This window comes from Ciconia boyciana, chromosome 1 (assembly GCF_034638445.1).
Source record: "Ciconia boyciana chromosome 1, ASM3463844v1, whole genome shotgun sequence".
In the NCBI taxonomy this organism is placed as follows: domain Eukaryota; kingdom Metazoa; phylum Chordata; class Aves; order Ciconiiformes; family Ciconiidae; genus Ciconia; species Ciconia boyciana.
The window spans coordinates 35015921-35038443 of NC_132934.1; the positions used below are offsets into that span (position 1 = coordinate 35015921).

The 22523-nt window shown below is 37.3% G+C and overlaps 1 protein-coding gene across 2 annotated transcripts in view; it reads left to right on the forward strand.

The window, feature by feature from the left end:
- The window catches only part of ARID2 (AT-rich interaction domain 2), a 110616-nt gene that overhangs the window by 69921 nt on the left and 18172 nt on the right, over positions 1 to 22523 (forward strand). For both annotated transcript variants that reach the window (XM_072862407.1, XM_072862416.1), the window contains exons 7-15: positions 5156 to 5222; positions 5302 to 5552; positions 6663 to 6759; positions 6839 to 7048; positions 7455 to 7622; positions 8925 to 9000; positions 12091 to 12225; positions 12702 to 12901; positions 13279 to 16139. In XM_072862407.1, coding sequence (XP_072718508.1) covers positions 5156 to 5222; positions 5302 to 5552; positions 6663 to 6759; positions 6839 to 7048; positions 7455 to 7622; positions 8925 to 9000; positions 12091 to 12225; positions 12702 to 12901; positions 13279 to 16139 — 4065 coding nt within the window. The remainder of the gene's footprint in view (positions 1 to 5155; positions 5223 to 5301; positions 5553 to 6662; positions 6760 to 6838; positions 7049 to 7454; positions 7623 to 8924; positions 9001 to 12090; positions 12226 to 12701; positions 12902 to 13278; positions 16140 to 22523) is intronic.

Consider the following 22523-nt stretch of genomic DNA (forward strand, 5'->3'; position numbering starts at 1 on the left):
TTTCTTATGTTTGCAAGGTTCACTTGTGCGTATAGTTTGTCTTTCAAGAGTGACTTTTTTATGTAGCATGCTTATAATCAGATAGCTAAATCTATTTTTCCAGGTATTTCTTTTGTGTCTCCAGTAGCTGCCCACTATCTGATGTATATGAATAATTGCATTAAATTTGTTCATGCACCATTAATTTCTGTTTACTTCAATTTAAGCATTTGGATTTCATGTTCCTGGACTTCGAGGCCTCTCCTACCTGTAGAGTTCCAAAATCCATGCGTATGCAGTTTTTGTGCTTGCTTTATTGCTTTGCATAATGCTTTACTTCTCTGGTTTCCTTTTTTTTTTTTTTTTTTTGTGAAGTTCTTATTTTGTTGTCTAAGCCATCTTCTTCTTTGTATAAGTTTAATAATAATTTTCTTTACTGTGTATTTATTCTTTGAATCTTTCTTAGATAGTGTGTAGAGAGAGATCCTTATGCATTTAAATGCCTGAAATACTTTTCAGAAATGTCACCTTTCTTGTCTCTCACAGGGATCTGTCAAGCTGACTTGACTCTAGTTGCTCTCATATTTTTCTTGGACAATAAGTAGTCATGATCATTGCTACATTATATGATTTGTGGACTCAAATGTCCATTGTTTTCATGGACAGTAATTTGGTTAATCTGATTTTCAGTGAATTCTGTATTATCCTATGCATCTTTTTCCAAAGTAACTTGGCTACTGACGGTAATCAGATTGTGCATGTGAATCAAGTTCTTTACCTTTGTCCGTTATCTCTTAGTGTCTAGATGTCACGTAGTCAAGCATTGTTTGTTTGCTTCCAAGTTTTAGCTTTATATTCCTATTATCAGTGTGTTATCATGATCTGAAATATATGTATAGGAATAACACTTGATAAAGAGCTTCACTTTTTCATCCTTTCTTGTTCACTTCTGTTGATAGGAAGTATCAGATTGCAGCTATCCATAGTTTATAGTAGGGAATAAATAACTGCTTGTGATGCTAAATTGATTTTTTTATTGCCTCTGTGATATAAGTACATTTTTCAAAGGGATGCCCAGAAAGCTTGACTTAACTTGTCTTTTTCCACTTTTGCCTTTCCTTTGGGCAAACAAAAATTTTTTTCATGTTTCTCCTTGTTCTCTTCTTACAGATAGGTTGCAAACATTGTATGTAGGTTATTTAATTATATTTTCCACCTCATCATTCTCCTTCCACCCCTGTCCTTTTCAGGGATCATTCCTGCTTAGGCAGGAAACAAATGTTGAGTGGACTGAGAACAATCAAACCAGTCTGCTTAAATGCAAAAAAGGTGGTGATTCAGGCCAACTCTTTCCTTGTTAAGAAAAGAAATAGAGGCTGCAGAGTCATTCTGAACTTAAGATGTCTGAACACGTTTATTCAGGAGTACGAGATGGTGATTATTGTAGGTAATCTTACAATAGGTTTGGAAGAACAACTGGGCTGGTTTTTTGATTGTTTACTGGCAGGACACGTGATGCCGATGTGAAGATTTGTCTGAGACATGGAAATGTCTGTATTTCACCAGAATCACAGAGGGTAACTTTCAGAACAACGTGCTATTTTTTTATTGGTGTTTTTTCCCTACTGTGTTGTAAGGGGTTTTGTAATTAACGAGCTTCATAATTCCAGTTAAGGAATGGAAAGTACAGTTTACCTTCCTGAAAGTCTTATCAAGGACTTTTTTTCTTTTGCTGTTTCTTTCTGAAGAGGTCTTAAGTGTCCTGGAATCTGCTTTGGGTTTCTTGGAATCCTCTGTCTGAGCGAAAGACGCGGAATTCGTATTCACTATTGACTGTATGTTATTGTTTATATGGGGGTCAGGTGAAACCTGTTTGTTATAGCATCTCTTAAAAAACCTGCATTTTTTAAAATGTTTGGACAACTTGATTTCATGCCTGACAATTTGATTGAGACTTTGATTGTCATAGGCTAGGCTGACTGCACTTTTTTAATTCTTTACATGAATGTACATGCAGTGCATAAGATCATTGCTTCAAGCTGGTTGTCATTCTCTGAACGGAATAGTAACTTTTCTGAGGGAGGTAGTCAACTGTCTAACGTAATGGCGCCTGCTAGGAGATAGCTTGTTGGAATGAAATGGGAAGTTGGGAACCTTCTAAATAATTGAGACAGATGTGTCTTTCCTTGGCTAGGAACTCACCTCAGCTGTCCATGTTAAAGCTTTCGGGAGTTTTGGAGCTCAATATAGTGATAAATGCATATCAGCTTCCATCTCTACATTCATTGCTGCAACATGCTTGTCAACAGCTAAAGTCCTCAGAAATCCTGACCCCTCTATAGTTAGCAACCCATCTCTAAAATAGATGCATGAAATGCCACATATAATAGTCTGTGTCTTAGCAGCTTGGGTTTCTGAACACATTACTTACTGATAAGCTGTTTAAGTTACTGGCTTCTTGAATGGAGGATGTAGGATAATATTTCTGAGTTCTTTGGTGATATCGCTGGAGCTTTTGCAGAATGTTTGAAATCTTAAAATCTGCAAAGTACTCACAGGAAACCTGGTTTGCTACTGCAGTAGGCATTTCATGGTTGCTGAAACACCCATGACAGATGCTGGCTTTGGGAATGCAAACCTACAGTTTTTAGCAAGCAAAGGCTCTGGGACACTTCTGCAGGTAAAGCAGTGTTTTTGGTGAGCATTATCACCCACAGTGCTTCTGTATGTATAAACACTCAAGAGAGAAAAAATATGTATCTTTTTTGATTGTTCTTTTTGAAGTTGTATTGTCTGCATATTCATATCCTATCCTCCCAATTCTCTTCCTTAGAGCTTTAAGAGCCTTTCCAGATCTCTAGGACTCAGAGGAACTGAGGCTGTGGGGGACGCACATTATTCTGGTGTGCTTCACATAAGTAACAGGGCTTGTGCATTTGCTGAGGTAATCCTGAGGCAAAAGTTCTCTAGGTTGAGTTGTTAGCATCTTATGCTCATAGCATGACTGTATAATGAAACCATTTGAAGAATAACAGTTATGTGTAAGTAAACTTTATTTGGTGCTTTGGTGTATCTCTCATTTTAACTTACAGAAAGGAGTCATGTTCTGTTCCTTTCTGAAAAAGATAATCTGAGCTGACAACTAGCATTGTTTGACAGACTGCTCCTTTAGGAAGGGGAGACTTTCACAGTTGTTCAAGCAACTAGCGTGGATCTGTTTATTCTGCAAGTTTTAGGTGAGATGTACAGTTTTCCAACAAAGTATTCCTGTCCTCATCTTTAGCCATAGGATTTTGAGGCTTTATCTTCAGCAGCGTCTGTAGTGTCTTCATCTGCAAAAAACTTAAATCCTCATTTTCCATCCCTTTGAGAGCATGTCCAGGATGATTTGCCTTCTGGATAGAAAAATTTGCTCCTTTATGACTTTATATTGCCAGAGGTTTTTAAGTGTTTCATTTTGGACTATACACTTAAGTATTAAGAGCTGAAAAGTGGATTATTGGAGGATTCAGCTAGCAAAATGTGATGACACTGTTTTAACATTTACTGTGTGACAGCAGTTCTAACGTTGTATTGTGATTGAATTTGGCCTCTTCCAAAGGGATTCAGGTTGAATTTGAAGACTTTAAGTATCTCAGTTCAATATTCACTTTTTAAAAAAATCCTTGACTAATTAAACAACTAATCTTTAAAAGCTTCTCAAGTTTTTCTTTTAAGTAGCAGTGAAATGTGAAGGCTTGCTGTCTTCATTGCTTTTCCAAAAGGAAACATCGTAAAGCAAAGTGTGCACCAACTAGTAAATTTCCAGACAATACACTTCTGTGTGCTTTTTAAAATAATGACTGAAGTATCTTCCTTAAATAGTATCCTTCTCTAAAAGTAAAGACAGATCAATATGAAGTACATCCTGCAGATTTTACCTGCATGCCTTGGTCTTCTGTGGCTCTTGATGATAGCCTCAGTATTAATTAGAAAAATCTGTTTGTCACAAACAGTAAGAAGTTAGACTTTTATCTGGCTGTTCTTGTGTATGCTAAAATGAGGTAATAATCCTTTCTGTGCAAGTAATCCTTTTTACTAAACAGCGCTTGGATGTCATTTAGCAGCATTGCAGTGGAAAATAAAATTCTTCCAATTTAGAAAATCTGTAGTATTCTATGTTTCAAGAAAATAATAGTGTCAAGCTTGGTACGAATGCTGTAATTTAGTAATTACATTTGCATAGCAAAATTTCTCCTGCTGTTCAGCTGGTTGTACTTCCCATCCTTCCCTTTTTGTCCAGATTTATTTGTGGCTTTATTCTGTGATCATTGCCAAAAGAGGAGCTGTATTTCATTAGTGAGTCAAAGGAATGTATAAAATTTTATTAGTCAAAGGAATGTTTATATTTTTATTATAATATACACATTAGAATGTATATATCATTATATATTTTTATATTAATATACATAATAATGTATATTTTTATTAGCTTGCAAAACTTAATCACTTGATTAATTCTTGAATTTCAACAGGACTAGCGACATAATAACCATTTACAGATCAGACCATATATTTGTAAAGTAATTTGAATTCCAGTCTGCTGAAGCATTCTGTTTTGCTTGTATTTATAAAGGGTTTTGGGGATAGTGGTTGTTGCTTGTCTCTTTTCATTGATTTATGATGAGGAGGAAAACATAGCAGAAGCTTTAAAAAGTCTCTCCAGATAGAAATCTGACTGTTGTGCTTCTAGCAGGAGCTAAAAACTACTGAAGCGGAGAGGAGTTACCATCTTCTGCTTTAGGAGTTCACTGTTTGTAGGAGTTGAAGGAGGATGAACTGTACTTTTTTTGCACTTTATAATTGCTGTATTTCTAATTGTCTGTGGAAAACTGTCCATGTAGTTTCAGTACGTGCTTCAGCAAAGTACTTCTGTGGTAGTGTTGGTTGATCATGAATGTGTACTTCTGGTGCTTGAGAGGAAGAGTTTCTTAACATAAAGTACTGAACATCTTGCATATCATCCCATGAGTGAAAAATACTGTTACGATTAGATGAATCAAGGTACTAGGAAATTTTTAAAGAACAATCCTTTTAATATTTTTTCAATATTTTAAAATAATAGAAATAAAAATGATTAATATTTAAAGAAATATCATCCCCTAGAAATTAAGTGTATTTTTAATTCTTTCTTCAGTTTTGGAAGGATATTGTTGAGGATATTGAAGTTCGTGATCTAATTTCTGACAGAAGCAAATCTCAAGGTGAGACATCTTGACTAATCTTAATACATGTTGGTAAATATAGCAAAAGAAGGACTAAAATTTTTTATTTACTTTGTAGATATTCCATCGGAAGAATGGATTTGGGAATCCTTATTTCATCCACCTCGCAAATTGGGCATTAATGATATTGAAGGGCAGCGGGTACTTCAGATCGCAGTGATTTTACGTAATCTTTCTTTTGAAGAGGGAAATGTTAAACTTTTGGCAGCTAATCGTACTTGTCTTCGGTTCCTGCTACTCTCTGCTCATAGTCATTTTATTTCTCTACGGCAGTTGGGGCTTGACACGCTGGGAAATATTGCAGCAGAGGTACTGTGCTTCAAAATGAATTAAAATATAATTTGATAAAAGCATTACTTTAGTGTTAATTAAATGAGTTACTTTTTTCCTTGATCATTGGATGAAGCAGGAAATAAGTTATTCTCTGAATTTGTAAATAGCAATTTGAAAACAAGTATTCAGGGCCAAAACAAAAACACAGACTGTGTATGTTGGTTTGCTTAAATAGAATCACGTGAAGAAGACTGATTGTATAGGGAGATACAAGATATTCATAGTGCATAATTTGCAGTTTAGTCTCCCAGAGAGAAGAAAGGAATTTAGTTAAATTCTGCAGACTGTACACTAGCTTCTTCACTTTATAGTTATAACCTTTAGTCATAATTTCAAAATAGTACATTTGAGAAAGGGGGTGGTAGGTGGTTTTATGCCATGTGTAGTGGTCACCAGTAAGTTAGTCATACGCCACTGCATATACCACCTGAATCATGCAAGGCATCCTTTTCTTTTCAAAGAGGTTTGAATGTAATAAGATACACGATTTCAGTATGTCATATCATTGCGCAGATAAATTATACAGATTTTATAGGTAGATATGTTCAGATATTCCTTATATTTTAAAATATAACAGATAAGTTAAATGGTAGGTATCAGAGAATGGGACTTGAAGTATTGGTCCACTGCTGAATATTGGGAAAAAAGATCGTGTTTTCATTTACCATGTATCCACCTTCTGATATTATAATGTCTGAGAGCTCTGATTGCAAAGCAAAAGTAGATAGAAACAGGATGAATGATTGTGATAGCATTTGGGAAGGAATGTTTGTTGTTTCTGAAGTTCTGTTCTTTGTTGGGTATTAAAATATATTTGTGTATGCTGTTGACTGTCTGGGAATAAAGTTATTTTCCTTATTCTGAGCACTGGAAAGTGTGAATTAGACTGCTACTTCAGAGCAGAAAAGGAGGAGGGAGCTCAAAATGCTAGCTACAATAAAAAGCTCACAGGGTTCTGTTTTTGTGAACACAAATGTCATGTAAACACTTAGAATCTTATATTTTGACATGCAGATTTAAGGATTTGAGCCATTAGCACTATATGGATAGTGTTAGTCAAAGATTTTTTTTTTTCTTTCTCATCAGCTTCTTTTGGATCCTGTTGATTTCAAAACTACTCATCTAATGTTTCACACTGTTACAAAATGCCTCATGTCAAGGGATAGATTTTTAAAAATGAGAGGTAAGATCTCTAGCTATTCTGTTGTTGTATTAGAATTGTAATTATTGCTGTTTAAAATGATTTTGTATTTGTCCATTAGGCATGGAAATCTTGGCAAATCTTTGTAAGGCTGAAGATAATGGTGTCTTAATTTGTGAATATGTGGATCAAGAATCCTATAAAGAGATCATATGTCATCTCACGCTACCAGATGTGCTGCTTGTAATCTCAGCACTTGAGGTGCTATACATGCTCACAGAAATGGGAGAAGTGGCCTGCTCAAAGATTGCTAAAGTAGAGAAGAGCATAGGTAAGGGAGAAGCAAAATCTATTACTCTCACTTATGTAAGAAAAAAGGCTTAAGAACATGTCATGATCAGTGGTTAAAAATGTGGCTTGGTAATGTGTGTGTGCAGCTTAGGGATGGATATTAGAATAGGAAGTTTTACTAAAATTTACTCTCTGTGTCCTCAAGAAATTGATGATGCTGATAACTAGGCAAGCTAAAACTTGAATTGATTTTTGGGGTTTTTTGTTGTTTTTGGTTTTTAATGCCATGAAGGAAGTGTGGGGAAGGGGAAAAAAATCATCTACAGAAGCATGCAGAGGCTTGTTTTCTTTCAACACCTGGCAATTTTAAAGAAAATCAATATGTCCCAGCAGCATTCATTTGTCTTGTCCTAATGTCATTGTTGGTTTTACATTTAATACTTTAGATACATTAGTATGTCTGGTTTCTATGGACATCCAGATGTTTGGACCTGATGCACTTACTGCTGTAAAACTCATTGAACATCAGTGCGTTAGCCAGCAAGGAGTACCTGATGTCAGACCACAAGTAATAGATCATGGTTCTTCACAGGCCCATGCAACAGGTGTCCCAGGTTAGTATCACTGAAAGAGAGCATACTCTTCTACAAAATTTCCTACATGGCATGTATGATTTTTGTGTTCTGTAGGTTTCTGATTAACTTAGGTAAACAAGTATAGCATTATGCATAACATATGGTATCTTTTTCAGATGCTTGTTCACAAAGCAAATATAAAGCTTTGTTAGCCAAAACTGTTGTGAAACAAGCTTTAAAAGAATCTTAATACTTTTCAGTTGCTAATCTGAAAATTTACTGAAAGTTATGCTCACTCCTTATTTTAACTTGTTCAGTGTAAAGAAAAAGTATCCATTCTAGATTGTTCCCATGATTTGCAGAGAATTAGAGGTCCATTTTATATTGTGTTTTACACGGAATGTTATTGGGCAGTAACATTACAGTATTTGATGGAATTGCAGAGATGAGATAGACACACAGAATCATGCCTCTGTTGAAGCTGCTAAACAGCTTATTGTGATGTGAACCAAATTTTAACTGTTGTTTAAAGCTTGAAAAGTGTTTTCTTAATTGTAAATTAAATTGTAATTATGATTGATTTTTGCAGTTTTATTTTGGGATTAAATACTAGCCTTTGGAAGTTGATGGCACAGCTAACTATTACTGGTCGGGGGAATAGCATATGTACCTCATTCTGTCTTTACTAATAAAAGCACATAGCAGTATACCACAAGTGCACACAAGATGAAACATAGCTATTCGTTCTGGGGAAAAAATGGAGAAAGAACCATTATGACAGACACTGGCTTGCATGTCTAAGTGTACTTGTTTCTGGAATGGGTGCAGATACTACAGTGAAAGTGACTGGAAAAGAATGTGACTAAGGGGATGAACAAGAGTGAATGGAAGGAACCAATGTGACATTACAACAAAATTCTTTACGTTGTATTTGCTTCCACTTGGGAATTGGAAAAATAATTGCTGTGTATTTGTGCTTGTTCTGGTGGAGTATTGTGCCACTCTTAAATCATGTTCAGTACTCTAAAGTACTGAGCTCATGGGTCATGATCGTGAATCTGGAAGCTTTTGCTCACTAAGTGCTTTACGTCATCATCACACTTCAGTGGTGGCTCTGGCCTTGGCTTGCTCTGCTTCACTTTGGTAAATTGTGGTGCAAGTGTGTAGTCTGCTTAGTGCACCTTTGTGACTTGCCTTAGCTGGATACATCCTTGCTTACAAACACAGGAGAAACTGTACCAGTGAAAGTCATGGAGTCGAAGTACTTCATTCAGGAGGACAAAAATCATTTCAGCAAGTGTTGTGTTTTTTTTTTTTTTTCCTTCCCCTCATTCTCCACAGCCTCTAGGACAGCACCACATGTTGCTCCACCACCGGGAATAGTAGAAATAGACAGCGAGAAATTTGCATGTCAGTGGTAAGTGTATAGTTCTATTCAAATACTTTAATAAAGAAGAAAAACAAAGAAAAATGCCTGTATTAATGTGTCACAGAATTTTCTAGCTTGCTTCTATTTACTGTTACTCATTTTTCTCAAAAGTATAAAGCAAAACCATTCTGTCATTCCTTTGAAAAGGTGTATGAAAGAAAAAGCTCAACCAGTATATTCACTCTTTGACAGTTCATACTTGAAATTAGTTGTTCTCTCTCTTAGAATATAATGTAATTTGATTTTTGACTCTGATCTTGATTTTTGACTCAAAGATCTTGATCTTTATTTATTTTTTAAATTGTCAAGCAGCATTATCTGTTTCATGAGTGTTTTCATCTGGTAACATGTTGCTATATTACTGTACCAATATAAAAGTAATTATCAAATTATGAAGCTAGGCCCTGCAAAACTCTCATATGATCATTGTGAATGTCAAGCGAGTTTAGGAAGATCAAAGTATTTTCCATCCAAATTCTGTAGCTTTCAACTAATATTGTTGTCAGATATTTAGAGAAAAACTATTCTGCCCGTGGTTTTCACGTGGACTGAAGGTGATCTTCCGAAACTATTTGACTCATGTAAATCTACTCACATTCTAAGTATTTGTATTAATCGGTTCCTGATGGGACCCTTCCACCTCTGCTGCTCCACAACTCATATGTTCATCAGTTGTCTTACTGATCGGTCGAGGGCCCTTAAGATAAAGTGAGTAGAATTTGTCAAAGCTTAGTGCTTTAGATCATGATTTAGTTTTACTTATACTTCCAGCAAAACTTTGATTGTGTGGGGGAAATGTTGCAGATTCTTGTTGTCAACTGATGGTGTTCCTGTGCTTCTGTTTGCACACTGCAAAGTATTATTAATGTGCACTGCTGAAAGGCTGAGAAATTGCACATTTAAATGTTTAAACAGGGATACTTGGAGTCACCACAGCTCAATTTAGCGATCTGCAAGTTGGTGTCTAGCCAAAGCTAGTTTTCTAGGCTGCCTTTTTAATTAATGGAGTGGGAGATTCCCCCTATAGTAAAATGAACTGCCTTCACCTGCCTAGTTTCTGATGAGATTACACATTACCTTCTGGTGCCTACTCTCTACTGACTATAGAGAGCATTAGACATCTAGCTTTCAGTAGTAAAGTTGTAGGCAAGGTGAATTTTGCACTCTGTATAAAATGTAAAATACAAGTTTTGACTGTTAAAATAAGTATGGGTAGGTACCATGCTCAACTGTGTAGTACCATCAAGTGACAGAAAATAATGAAGCAAACCATAGAGCATTATATCAGGAAGATTTGGAATGTTTGCTTTGTTTCTGATTCTGTGTGCTTCTGCAGCTGTCAGTGTTGAATACTATTATTTTTGTACTTGATTTTCTTCCGGTTAGTCTTAGGTAGATACAGCTAGTGAAAAATAAAAATTAACATCTAGTCCTGAAAATTCTCCTTAAATACTAACTGTGCTGCCAAAAAAAAAAAAAAAGTAAATTGAGAACAGAGGAGTAGCATCTTTCCAAGCATTTTCAGCAGTGCTAACATGGAATGTCTTACATTAATGTAAATTTTCATGGTATGTTTTGGTCATGGTTTCCTATTGAGAGAAATGGGAAAATGAGTAAATCATAACCGTAGAATTTAGAAAAGTTACTATCTCTTGGAAGCAGTAGAGAGACAAGGTATTTAAACTGACCTTCCTGGATATATTATTAGCCAGCTTAGCCTGAGTAGGAGTCCTTGTAAGGTAAGTGCATGTGACAGTAAAGTACAAATTGCAGATCCCATTTCACCATTATATTCAGGACTTATCTTCAGTTCGCTGGTACCAGTGATAGTGTATCAGCCTAATACCAGTGTACGCAACTGGACAGTCATTTGCCTGATATGCCAAATTTAATTAATATCTAGACTTTGTGTTATACAGTGTGATCTCAGTTTTTGTAATAATAAAATTGTAATTCAACTGCAGGAGAAATAGCATTATACTTCCTTTTTACTGGTTATGAGAGGACACAATTTAAAGAATGTAATCATTTGCTTTTTCTCTTTCGAAGCATCTGGTTATATTGGGAGTGTAGGACTCTACGAAGGAGAATGCAGTGGAGTTTTCCAAAGTGTTAGCATCATATAGTGAATGCTGACAATTTAAAAAATATTTTTATTCTGTCTGAGACTATATTCTGGTACTGGTATTTGAGCATTGTGTGAGAGTTGTTACTTACCTCCATTTGCTGGTGGGGATGAACCATTCCCATGTCTCTGGGTTGGAATAATGGATCTGAAAGAAATAAAATTAAACTGATGGAAAATGTTTCCTTCTCTCACAGCTTCCTGGTTGGGGGTTGGTTGGTCTGTGTGCTTGTGGAGAGTCTGTAGGAGATACAAACACTTCCTCTCCCTGGAAATTCAACGTTAGGGAGAACAGGTTGTTCAAGGATTTTATTGATGTGTGTGTAGTGTGGGACTCCAGGAATGAGAGTGTGTGTGTTTGTGTGCGTACTCTCTCAGAATCCCAGTGCCCTCTCTCCTGCCTTCCTACCTCTATCAGAATGACAGAGTTGAGATTGTTATTCTGTCTCTGGTTTTACTTGTATTTTAAAGTAAGACTGCATTAGCAGATCAGTTAAAATCTTGGTTTTGATACAAACGTTGATTTTTGATAGAAAATTCTGATGAAGAATTAGCTAGCATTCAGTCCACCTTTTGCTAAAGTAGAATCATTAAGAAATAAGAATAGAGCTGTGTGGAGGAGACATCACCAAACAATGCATTCTTTTTTGGTTTTGTTTCTGAATATACAATAAAAAAGGCGTATGTAGAGACTATTTTGCATATTACATATGTAAATAAGATGTTGCATGTAAAACCGACTGCATGGGTTAGGGGTCCTATGTGTTGAATCATAAGCAGTGAGAAGGAGAAAGTATGGAACAGACATTTGACAAGACAATATACTAAAATGCTATTTTCCATGTTGTTATCGGGTCTCAAAAGTCTCTGTGATACAGACAGAAGTGTTCTAACAACCCTTTTAAAAGTGCTCTCTCTATATTTTGCTTCATAATTTATTTTTTCATCCTCAGGTTGAATGCCCATTTTGAGGTGAATCTTGATTGCTCAGTCTCTCGAGCAGAAATGTACTCTGAATACCTCTCTACCTGTAGTAAATTAGCTCGAGGTGGAATCCTGACATCAACTGGATTTTATAAATGTCTGCGGTAAGACAAAAATTCATGCAACAATAAAGAAGCAATTGTATGTGCTCAATACTAACCTGTAGCTTTAGATTTCTTTGAGAAAAGACCTACCGAGTTGAGTTTGGAAGACATCCATCCAGTTTTGGAATTTTAATTGAAATAAATGTTTAGAGTTTGTTTAATTTTATTTCGTTCTATTTCAGGATCTTTGGTAGGGTTCCTTTTCTACTTATAGTCCTTTTAATTCTTTCCGAAGTAGTTTTTGGAGGTATGGTAGTTTTTCATTTGGCTCATATGAGATCTTGGCCAACCATCTGGTGGACCTGTTAGTCCTCAATGATGAATACTCAGATGCTATTGGAGAATCCTGCTGTACTGCAAAGATGCAGGCATTAGTGCAGTTACTCTGCACACAAGAGCAGTTAGTTAAAACAAAAACATTCTAAGAGGATTGAGTTATTGTGTTTATTAACATAGATTTATGTTGTGTTTGGCAGAACTGTCTTTCCAAATCATACAGTGAAGAGAGTAGAAGATCCAAGTAACAATGGTCAAGCACATATACATGTGGTAGGAGTGAAAAGGAGAGCTATACCACTTCCCATTCAGATGTACTATCAGCAGCAACCAACTTCGTCTACCCCAGTTGTCCGGGTTGATTCAATTCCTGATGTGTCTTTGTCTCCTTCGCCAGCAGGTTTTTAAATTAATTAAATATCAAGTATTTTGCATTGATTCTGAATTGACAATAAAAGACAGAAGTTTTTGAAAATAATTTTAAAGTGTTGGAAGTTGGGGCCACATGTTTTGATTGATTTTATTCAATAATGTTAGGAATAGTATTGCAGTTTATACTTGCATGCCGTTCTAGTATTTGATGTGTAACCCATAAACTTGTCAGTCAGCAGACAAGCCATTGTTGCTGCATCATTAATTCAGATGCAGTGTAGCTGAGAAGAGAAACTGCTTCATAAAGAATTACAAATTCAAGCCTTGGATTTTTAAAAATTTGTTATGTTGATGTGTTTTGAAATAATTTTTGCTTCCAAACTTTTACTGTGTCTATTTCAACAGGAATCCCGCATGGGCTACCAAGCGTAGGAAATCACTATCAGAGGACGCCTATTAACCAGTCTTCAACTTTGACAGCAACACAGATGTCTTTTCCAATTCAAGGTGTTCATACTGTGGCACAGACTGTTTCTAGAATTCCACAAAATCCTTCTGTTCATACACAGCAGCAACAAAATGCTCCAGTGACTGTTATACAGAATAAAGGTCCAATATCCTGTGAAGTAGTGAAGGCCACAGTAATACAGAGCTCTGTTCCCCAGTCTGCAGTTCCTGTTACTATTGCTGTAGGAGGAGCACCACAAGCTTCTAATCAAAATCACAACACTACAGGACCACAGCCGTCTGTTACTGTTGTTAGTTCACAGACGTTGCTTCACCACCAACCTGTAATTCAACAACAGTCTCCACTGCATGCGGTGGTACCAGGACAGATACCTTCAGGCACTCCTGTTACGGTAATTCAGCAAGCTGTACCTCAGGGTCATATATTTGGCAGAGTACAAAACATACCAGCATGCAGTTCAGCAGTTTCACAGGGTCAACAGCTAATCAGCACATCGTCACAGCCTGGGCAAACATCATCTCAGCAGTCCTCTGCTGGCAACCAGCAACAAGATACAGTCATCATAGCACCACAGCAGTACGTCACAACCTCTGCATCTAACATTGTTTCTGCCACCACAGTTCAAAATTTCCAAGTAGCAGCTGGGCAGGTGGTTACAATCGCAGGTGTCCAAAACCCACCAACATCTAGGGTAGGGTTTCAGAATATTGCACCAAAGCCTCTGCCATCTCAGCAAGTTCCACCTGCCGTGGTACAGCAGCCGATGCAGCCACAGCAGCAGCCTCCACCACCATCCCAGCAAAGTGTAGTGATTGTAAGCCAGCCAGCTCAGCAAGGTCAAACGTATGCACCAGCCATTCATCAAATAGTGCTTGCTAATCCAGCTTCTATTCCCACTGGTCAAACTGTCCAGTTGACTGGACAGCCAAGCATTACTCCATCTTCTTCACCCTCCCCAGGTCCAGTTACAAATAATCAAGTCCCTACAGTTATGTCACCTTCATCTACCACTCCTCAGTCACAAGGACCCCCTCCTACTGTCAGCCAGATGCTTTCTGTAAAGAGGCAGCAGCAGCAGCAACATTCACCAGCATCGTCGCAGCAGCAGGTACAGGTACAACAACCGATACAAATGCAAGTTCAGTCACAGCAAGCTAATACAGGAGTTGGCCAGCCTAACTCTGGTGAGTCTAGTCTAATAAAACAACTGCTTCTTCCGAAAAGAGGCCCCTCAACTCCAGGGGGGAAGCTTATACTCCCAGCTCCACAGATTCCTCCACCTAACAATGCAAGAGCTCCTAGCCCTCAGGTGGTTTATCAGATGGCCAATAACCAGACACCAGGTTTTGGAGTTCAAGGACAGTCTCCAGCTCAGCAGCTGCTAGTTGGACAGCAAAATGTTCAGCTGGTCCCAGGCGCAATCCAGCCCCAAGGGGCAGTACAAACAGTACCCATTTCTAATTTACAGATATTGCCAGGCCAGTTGATCTCAAACAGCCCAGCAACTATTTTCCAAGGGACTACTGGCAACCAGGTTACGATAACAGTTGTGCCAAATACGAGTTTTGCTACTGCAACTGTGAGTCAGGGAAATGCAACTCAAATCATTGCTCCAGCAGGAATTGCAGTGAGTGGAGCACAGACAGGAGTTGGGCTACAGGTGCAAACACTTCCAGCTACTCAAGCACCTTCAGCTGGACAATCACCGTGTACTGCTGCTCCCCCATTCAAAGGTGATAAAATAATTTGCCAAAAGGAGGAAGAAGCAAAGGAAGCAACAGGTTTACACATTCATGAACGTAAAATTGAAGTTATGGAGAATCCTTCCTGCCGAAGAGGAGCTGCAAACACCAGCAATGGGGATGCAAAAGAAAATGAAATGCAGGTGGGAAGTCTTTTAAATGGGAGAAAGTATAGTGACTCCAGTCTACCTCCTTCTAACTCAGGGAAAACTCAGAATGAGGCCAATCAGTGCTCACAAGTCAGTAATGGGCCATCATTAGAAATGGGTGAGAACGGAGCTCCTGGAAAGCAGAACTTTGAACAAATGGACACACAGGAAATTAAAAGTGATTTGAAGAAGCCCCTAGTTAATGGAATCTGTGATTTTGATAAAGGAGATGGTTCTCATTTGAGCAAAAACATTCCAAATCACAAAACTTCCAATCATGTAGGAAATGGTGAGATATCTTCAGTGGAACAACAAGGGAATTTGGATGCCACGCAGCAAGATACTGCCAAAGGTGATCAAGGGGAAAGAATTTCTAATGGGCCTGTATTAACTTTGAGTAGTTCACCTGTTGTAAGCGGTACACAGGAAGCTGCAAAACTGTTAACCCAGCAACTTAGTGGTACCAACACTGATTTACCTAATGGACCTCTAGCTTCAAGTTTGAATTCAGATGTGCCTCAGCAACGCCCAAGTGTAGTTGTCTCACCACAATCTACAGCCTCTGTTATACAGGGGCATCAAATCATAGCAGTTCCACACTCAGGACCTAGAGTGTCCCAGTCTACCCTGTCGTCCGAAGTTCGGTCTACTAATGGCACAGCAGAATGCAAAACTGTAAAGAGGCCAGCAGAGGATAATGACAGGGAAACTGTTCCAGGAATTCCAAATAAAGTAGGAGTTAGAATTGTTACAATCAGTGACCCCAACAATGCTGGTTGCAGTGCAACTATGGTTGCTGTGCCAGCTGGAGCGGATCCAAGCACTGTAGCGAAAGTAGCAATAGAAAGTGCTGTTCAACAAAAGCAGCAGCATCCAACCACGTATATACAAAGCATGGTCACACAGGTATGTTGCAGTGTTCTTTTTATGTTTATTCCAACTGTGATTCTGACATGCTGTGAAATAATTCGGGTGAAAATGTAAACTCAGTCAATATCTCTTGCATAGTATTTAAAATATTCAGAAAATTATGGTTTCTGTTCTTTCACGGACTAAAGTTCTAATAGTTTACATACTTCTTCGATGTCAATAACAGTAGTGGAATTTAAAATAGTTTGTAGCTTGATAATACACTGTAAGGAAAGAACTTCTGCTCACTGATTTCTTCCTTAAAGGATTAACTGTTCTGAAAACAACGATTTGTTGTATAGTCTTGTAAAAATGTCAGAATTGTTCTGCATTTTATTCTTGGTCTTGCTTATGGAGGGGTGAATATGTCTTTTTTGCAAGTTAATCACCACAACTGCTTCTGTCTTGCTGAAATGAGTTGAAGTTCTTGCATTTAAAGGTAGTCTTGAAAGGCTTGCTTCAGGCATTCACGGCAGTCAGGAGAAAGTATTGTTTCGTAAATTTTTTGAAATATTTATGTTTGTTTATTGCAAAATATTTGTAATGTTTATTTTATCAATACAATATGCATTGTTTGGGTTTTTTTTCTGTTCGACAAACTTTGGAGAGGGTGCTTTTGTTTTGGTGGGTTTGTGGGTTTTTTGGTGTTGGTTTTTTTTTTCTTCCCTCAATCAACTTTTTTTTAACCATTTGAAAGTGGTTACTCCCTAACACTTTATTAGAAATGAGGTATGGCTATCAGTTGTTATGACCATTAATAAGTACAGATAATCCTGTTTAAGATTATTCCAGTCTTTAGAATTTATTTTAGCTTTGTACACAGACAGAAAATCCCTCTCCAAAAAATGTTCCTAACCTGAATAGGAGCAAAAAGAATAGAACAGTAGGTCTGGCAGTCACAGAGTTCTGACAGACTGTGGAGAGGAGAAATGAAATCTTGAGTGTATGTTAGTGCATTTTGACCTTGAGGCAAGACAGGTCTTTTATTTCTTATCTTCCTTTTTTTTTTTTTTTGCTTGGTTGGGGTTTTGTTTGTTTGTTTGTTTGTTTTTGACAGTGTAGCAGGTGTAGACCTTATGGACTTAAACACAGCTAGAACTCAAAATTCAACAAGTGATGGCTAGTGCTACTTCTTTTTCTGTGTCAAGTTAGGTTTCTGTTGAAAGCTCTTTTGACTTTCCTTCATCCAGTTGTCAGAAATCCGTACTAACAGATAACAAGTTTTCTTTATTTTTCTTTCTTCTCTTTCTTTAACTGCCATACTGCAGAGTTATGTTTTTAAAATGTCTTTAAACTCACATGTAAATTTTCACCTAGGTTTTATCAGAGATCCATATTTTTCTAATACATTATTTATCTTTGTTCTTACTAGAAATGAATTGACCAAAATGAAGGTGTCTTTTGGCAGCATAGGGAGAATGAACTAGATTTTCTGTAGTGTGGATGAAAAAAAGCAAGCTATGCCTTGCTTTTTACAGTGAGTGTCTTTAGCTGTTACACAGTTTGAATTTCTGTTATAGCTTTGCTAAGGATTTGGCTGAAATAGAAAATGGTATGGCTATGTCTCTGGAATGGAATAAATATTATCTGTGGTTATTTATTCCCCGGATATGTGTCTGACAATTTTCATTTGTGTCTCAAACAGCTATCAGACTTTCAGATTTTTGAGAAGAGGGGAGTAATACAGTTAACTGTTTAATTTGTATTGGATTAGCTGTTCTATCATGATAATGGAGGAAAAAAAAGAATATTTTCTGTGCGGATAGTTTCTTTTTTACACTATCACTAATATCACTATCATTAATAGTTCCTACATTTTCCATTACCTGTACAAACAGAAATGTTGCCAGCTGGGTATGCCATTCAGAACAGATTTGCAGATCAAAATAACTTGGTTTAATGTCTGCTTCTATGGAAGTTGGCTCATTTTCCTGTCTGTAGGATGCCCTTGCTTTCTTCAGAATTACAGGAATGTGGGAGAAAAGGAGTTTATTAGTTTTGATCTTGGTGTACAATCTAATTTGTTAGCTAATTGCCTTAACCATTACATATGGCTATTTATGAATCATGTCTATCATGATAATGCTAAGTATTGACTTATAACAGAACCCACTTTATAGTACTCTATTCAGATACAGTGAACATCATAGTTTGGTTTAAGACTTTTAAGGATCTTTACCACTCCTTTAAAATGAATGTGTTGGACTGTAAACAGTACCAAAATCATTCTGGCCAGCTCTTTTTTTTTCCCAAAGCCGCTGAGCAGCTGCAATAGCCATTGTTTTGCCGGAAAAGCAGATGTTAATTATTTCCAATATTGAGTCTGCTTTTAGGAGTATCTTTAAGACATCCAGAAATACTAAGATGTAGCCAAATTCTTGTGAACTCAGTTTGAGTTTTAATGATAACTTGTTTTGAGGTTAGGCCCTGTATAATCTCCTATTTTCTCCCTCCCATTTTGAGAGTGTTCCTTGCATGATAAGGAGCTTTCTTGTCCCTGACTTTTTGAAAGGCAGCAGCTAAGGAACACTGTTTTCACTTGAGCATCTGCATTGTTTTACCCTCTCTGCAGTATCTAATGTATACTGGGTGCCTTGCAGAAGAAATAGGAGAACATGGTTCTTTTTGCAGACAGTGTGAAATGTATTATAAATACAACCCAATGGAGAAAAATGGTGAAGGACAGGGAATAAAGGGATATTAGCTATGGCAAAATTACATACCTGCTGAAGCTGTTAGTGTGTGACTTCCTGTTGCTTGTCATCTTAAAATTTTATTTTAAACTAGAGCTTGTATTTCAGAGAAGTGAGAAAGGGATAGAGGAAGAAAATTTGTAATAAAATCACAACCCAACAGGAAGGCTGGAAAAGGAGATGTAGAGGACAGAAGAGGGAGGAGAGTGTTGCTTATGCAACTACAGCAGAATTAGTTGTCATGAACTGCAGGGAGGAGAAAGGGAAGATGCTTGAACTGAAGATAAGGAAGGACAAACAAACACGGGAGGGAAGGGAACAGCAAAGTGAAAACTAAGGAAAGCAAGAAAAAGAGTGAAATCATTCTTAAGGGAATGTAAAAGTTAAGATTTGTTTCATGATATGAATGGTAGTTTGAAATGGGCTGGTACTATATACTTGGGGGGGAAAAAGTTGATTTAAATGGCCTACTAAAATAATGAACACTATATATTTGCTGTTTATAGGACAGCCCACGTAGTGCTATCGAAATCCAGTTAGACAAGTACAGGTATCTTCTGTGTATAATCTGTGATTGTTCCATGTTAATTGTACACCTCAGCAGAACTCATTGAAAAATACATATATACTGACTTTAAAGATTTTTATTTTTTGTATTTTTATACAAAAATTAGGCTATGGGTATATGGGTTAAGTCAGAAGAGGAACATGTGATAGTGTTGCAATTTTTTTCCTTATATCTCCATCTGTGTTTTCTAAGCCCGTGAAATGTAGTCTGAGAGGAGACAGAACTGGTACTTCACTTTCTTGGCTTCCTATTCTTTTATTTCTGTGTTTCCTGCTCCTGGATTATTGCTTTCCTGAGGCATTGTGCTGGACCGGTGGATGAAAAAGAAAAAGAAATGAGCAATTACCTACCTGTACATTTTATTTTCTTTTCCACTTTTTCTTACTCCTCTTCAAACGCCTCTAAAACATCTGTTGAACATAACCATGCTGGTTTGTCCCAATTGGTGTATGTTTTGAAGGAATGCTCTGATACCATGCCAAGTTCCTAGAAATGAGCAAATCTGATTTAAATTGCCTTATCTGGCTTTTAAAGTAATCACTTCCCTGCTCATCAGTGTCATCCCCTCATAAACAATGCAGTCCCATTTCTCTTAAGGCCACCCACTTGAAACATGCTTGTGTGGAAATTTAGGTGGCAAAAACAGTGTGAGCATTGCCTTAACTATTTGCTCCTGCTCTCTCTTGATTGGGAAGCTGAGAATTACCATGCACCAGAAAGCAGGTGTGTAGCCCCAGGAGGTGTAATTCATTCCTAGCCACAGAGCAAATGAGTTTCTCAGCTGGAAGTACTGAAATACAGAATCTCTATGCTTTTATTGCTCTTCACTTGTGAAGCACACTGTTGCAAGGAGACTTAAGCCTCAGTAATCTAACAACAAGAAAAGAACATTTATTTTAGTACCTACCTATCCACGTGATCCCTTCCTCACACTCAAATCCTGCTATATCCATTTTCAGCTTATAAGCTACCTTTTTATATATGTTCATTATCAGGAAGAAGCTAAACATAAAATTTTCAGTAATACCGAACTGTAAATCCTATGATACTTTAATTATTAGTAAAAATATTTTTTACTGTTTAACATTGAGTTAAATGTATTTACTGTGGGTGTGCACATACTAATGGTGGGAGAAAAAATGCAGCCTAATGCTTTTACACTGCGTATGGCTCTATATTTCAACAAGACCCCCATCATGCTGGGATGCAGTGTATTCTCCTGCTGATGGCACAGTAGGCCTTTTAAATAAAATGGGCAGGTGTCATGCTAAAATAGAGTTATCCATTAATACATAAAGGGAATGGTACCATTTGTGAAATGGAGGTGGAGGCCATTTCTGGCCCCAAGCCACAGGTTTTGTTATTCCTACCACACAGGGAGTTCATGTGCATAAAAATAAGTTAGTATCTTTTGTAAACAATCCATTCTAGTTAGCAGAAAACTCTTAGCTTTACTCTTAGTTTTCATGACTATGCTGGACCATTTTTTTTCCTTTTTGCTCGTTCCCCACCCCCACTCCCCAATATCTCAATCTAAAGTCACCCAGTCTTGAGATAAAATCTCCTTCTGCTTATTAAAAGTAGGCTGTAGTATCTGTTCTGTAAGTAGTCTGTACAAGGTATTAAGGGTTTGTATTTATGTAGTTTAAGAGTTCAGTGCAAACCATACTGTCAGGGAAGGATCACCCATATCAATGCAGAAGTATATCCAAGAAAGCAGAATCTTAAGAGGACCATCTGTATTGTTTTATATTTTATCTATAATACCAATGTGTAGGGTAGTAACAGACATTATTTTTAGAGTCTATACTTAAGACTAGCTCTTAAAATTTTGCTTGAATTTGAGCACTGTTTCATATTTCAACACTTTACTGAATTTTTTTTAATGTATATTTTTTACTTTATATGCTTAAATTTGTAATTCTTTGAAGACTGCTGTCAAAGAATTTACCTTCAAAATGAACTGGGTGAGTGACCAAACAGGTGCCTTCAAAGTAAGCATCAGGGATGTAGTTCAAGGAACATACTTTGAGAGTAGTATAGCCAGCATTGTTAGCCTTGGCTACCCATCACATTTGTCTCTGTTGCAACATATTCTGGTTTTCATTGGCCCAGGGAGCAAGATGGAAGACTATTCTTTAAAGCATCCTCACCTGCATTTTAAGTCTGTGCAGGCTCTTGATGAGGCTAATACCTTGTTGCTATCTTTTATGTGGTCAATTCAAAAGTGTCATTTTTATCTTGAAGATAAGAAATAACTGTAGTTAAAGGTAACTGATAAAGTTAAGGTTAATTAAAGATAAAGCTAAGATAACTGGAAAAAAATAAGTTCAATAGTTGTCTCTACTTTTTACTTTGTACCTCAAAGAATTCTTTACGCATATAGTCACAGCTCTCTGTTGTACAGGAATTGCAATAGCTGGATAATGAAAAAAGCTGCTTTCTGGGATGGAATTGCGCCTGAGCCAGAACCTGCTATGATGGGAAGTCCATTGCAGGGATCCTGATGGATCTTACTTACCAGGCAGCTCCAGTTCAGCTGGGCTTGCTAGCTATGGTTCAGCGTTTGCCATGTCTCCATGTTGGACCTTGCCTTCAGCTCTGACACCAAGTACGCTTCTGGTAGAAGAAACATGGTGCCAGAAGAGCCTATCTGATTCCAGCCATGTCCAGTGGAGCTGAGCATGGTTCAGTCTCCATGCAAGAACAAAATCTACCCGGAAAGCAGAATGACTGCATTTATACAGCACTGAACCTGAGCTAATGCAGGCCACAGCTGGTGTTGTGTTTGAGATGTCCTTAATTTGCAGTTCAGGTGAAGAGCCCACAAGTAATGGAACAGTGACTGTGGTTGGTTTTTCTGCTTTCCTTAGTACATGGTCAGTCAGGTTTTATCTCTGTGAGATAAACTATTGATGGCCAGCAACCAGCATAACTCAGCCAGCTTTGCACAGAGGATATTGAAGTCACATAAATCCTGACTTCTATCATCAAGACTTGAGATTTTGCATCTGTTCCCCGGCACTGCAAGCTGAAACACATGCCTTGCGGCAAGATCTTGCTGCCAAGACCCTAGTAATCAACAACAGGGAAAACAGAAAAGCTCCTGTAAAGCATGTA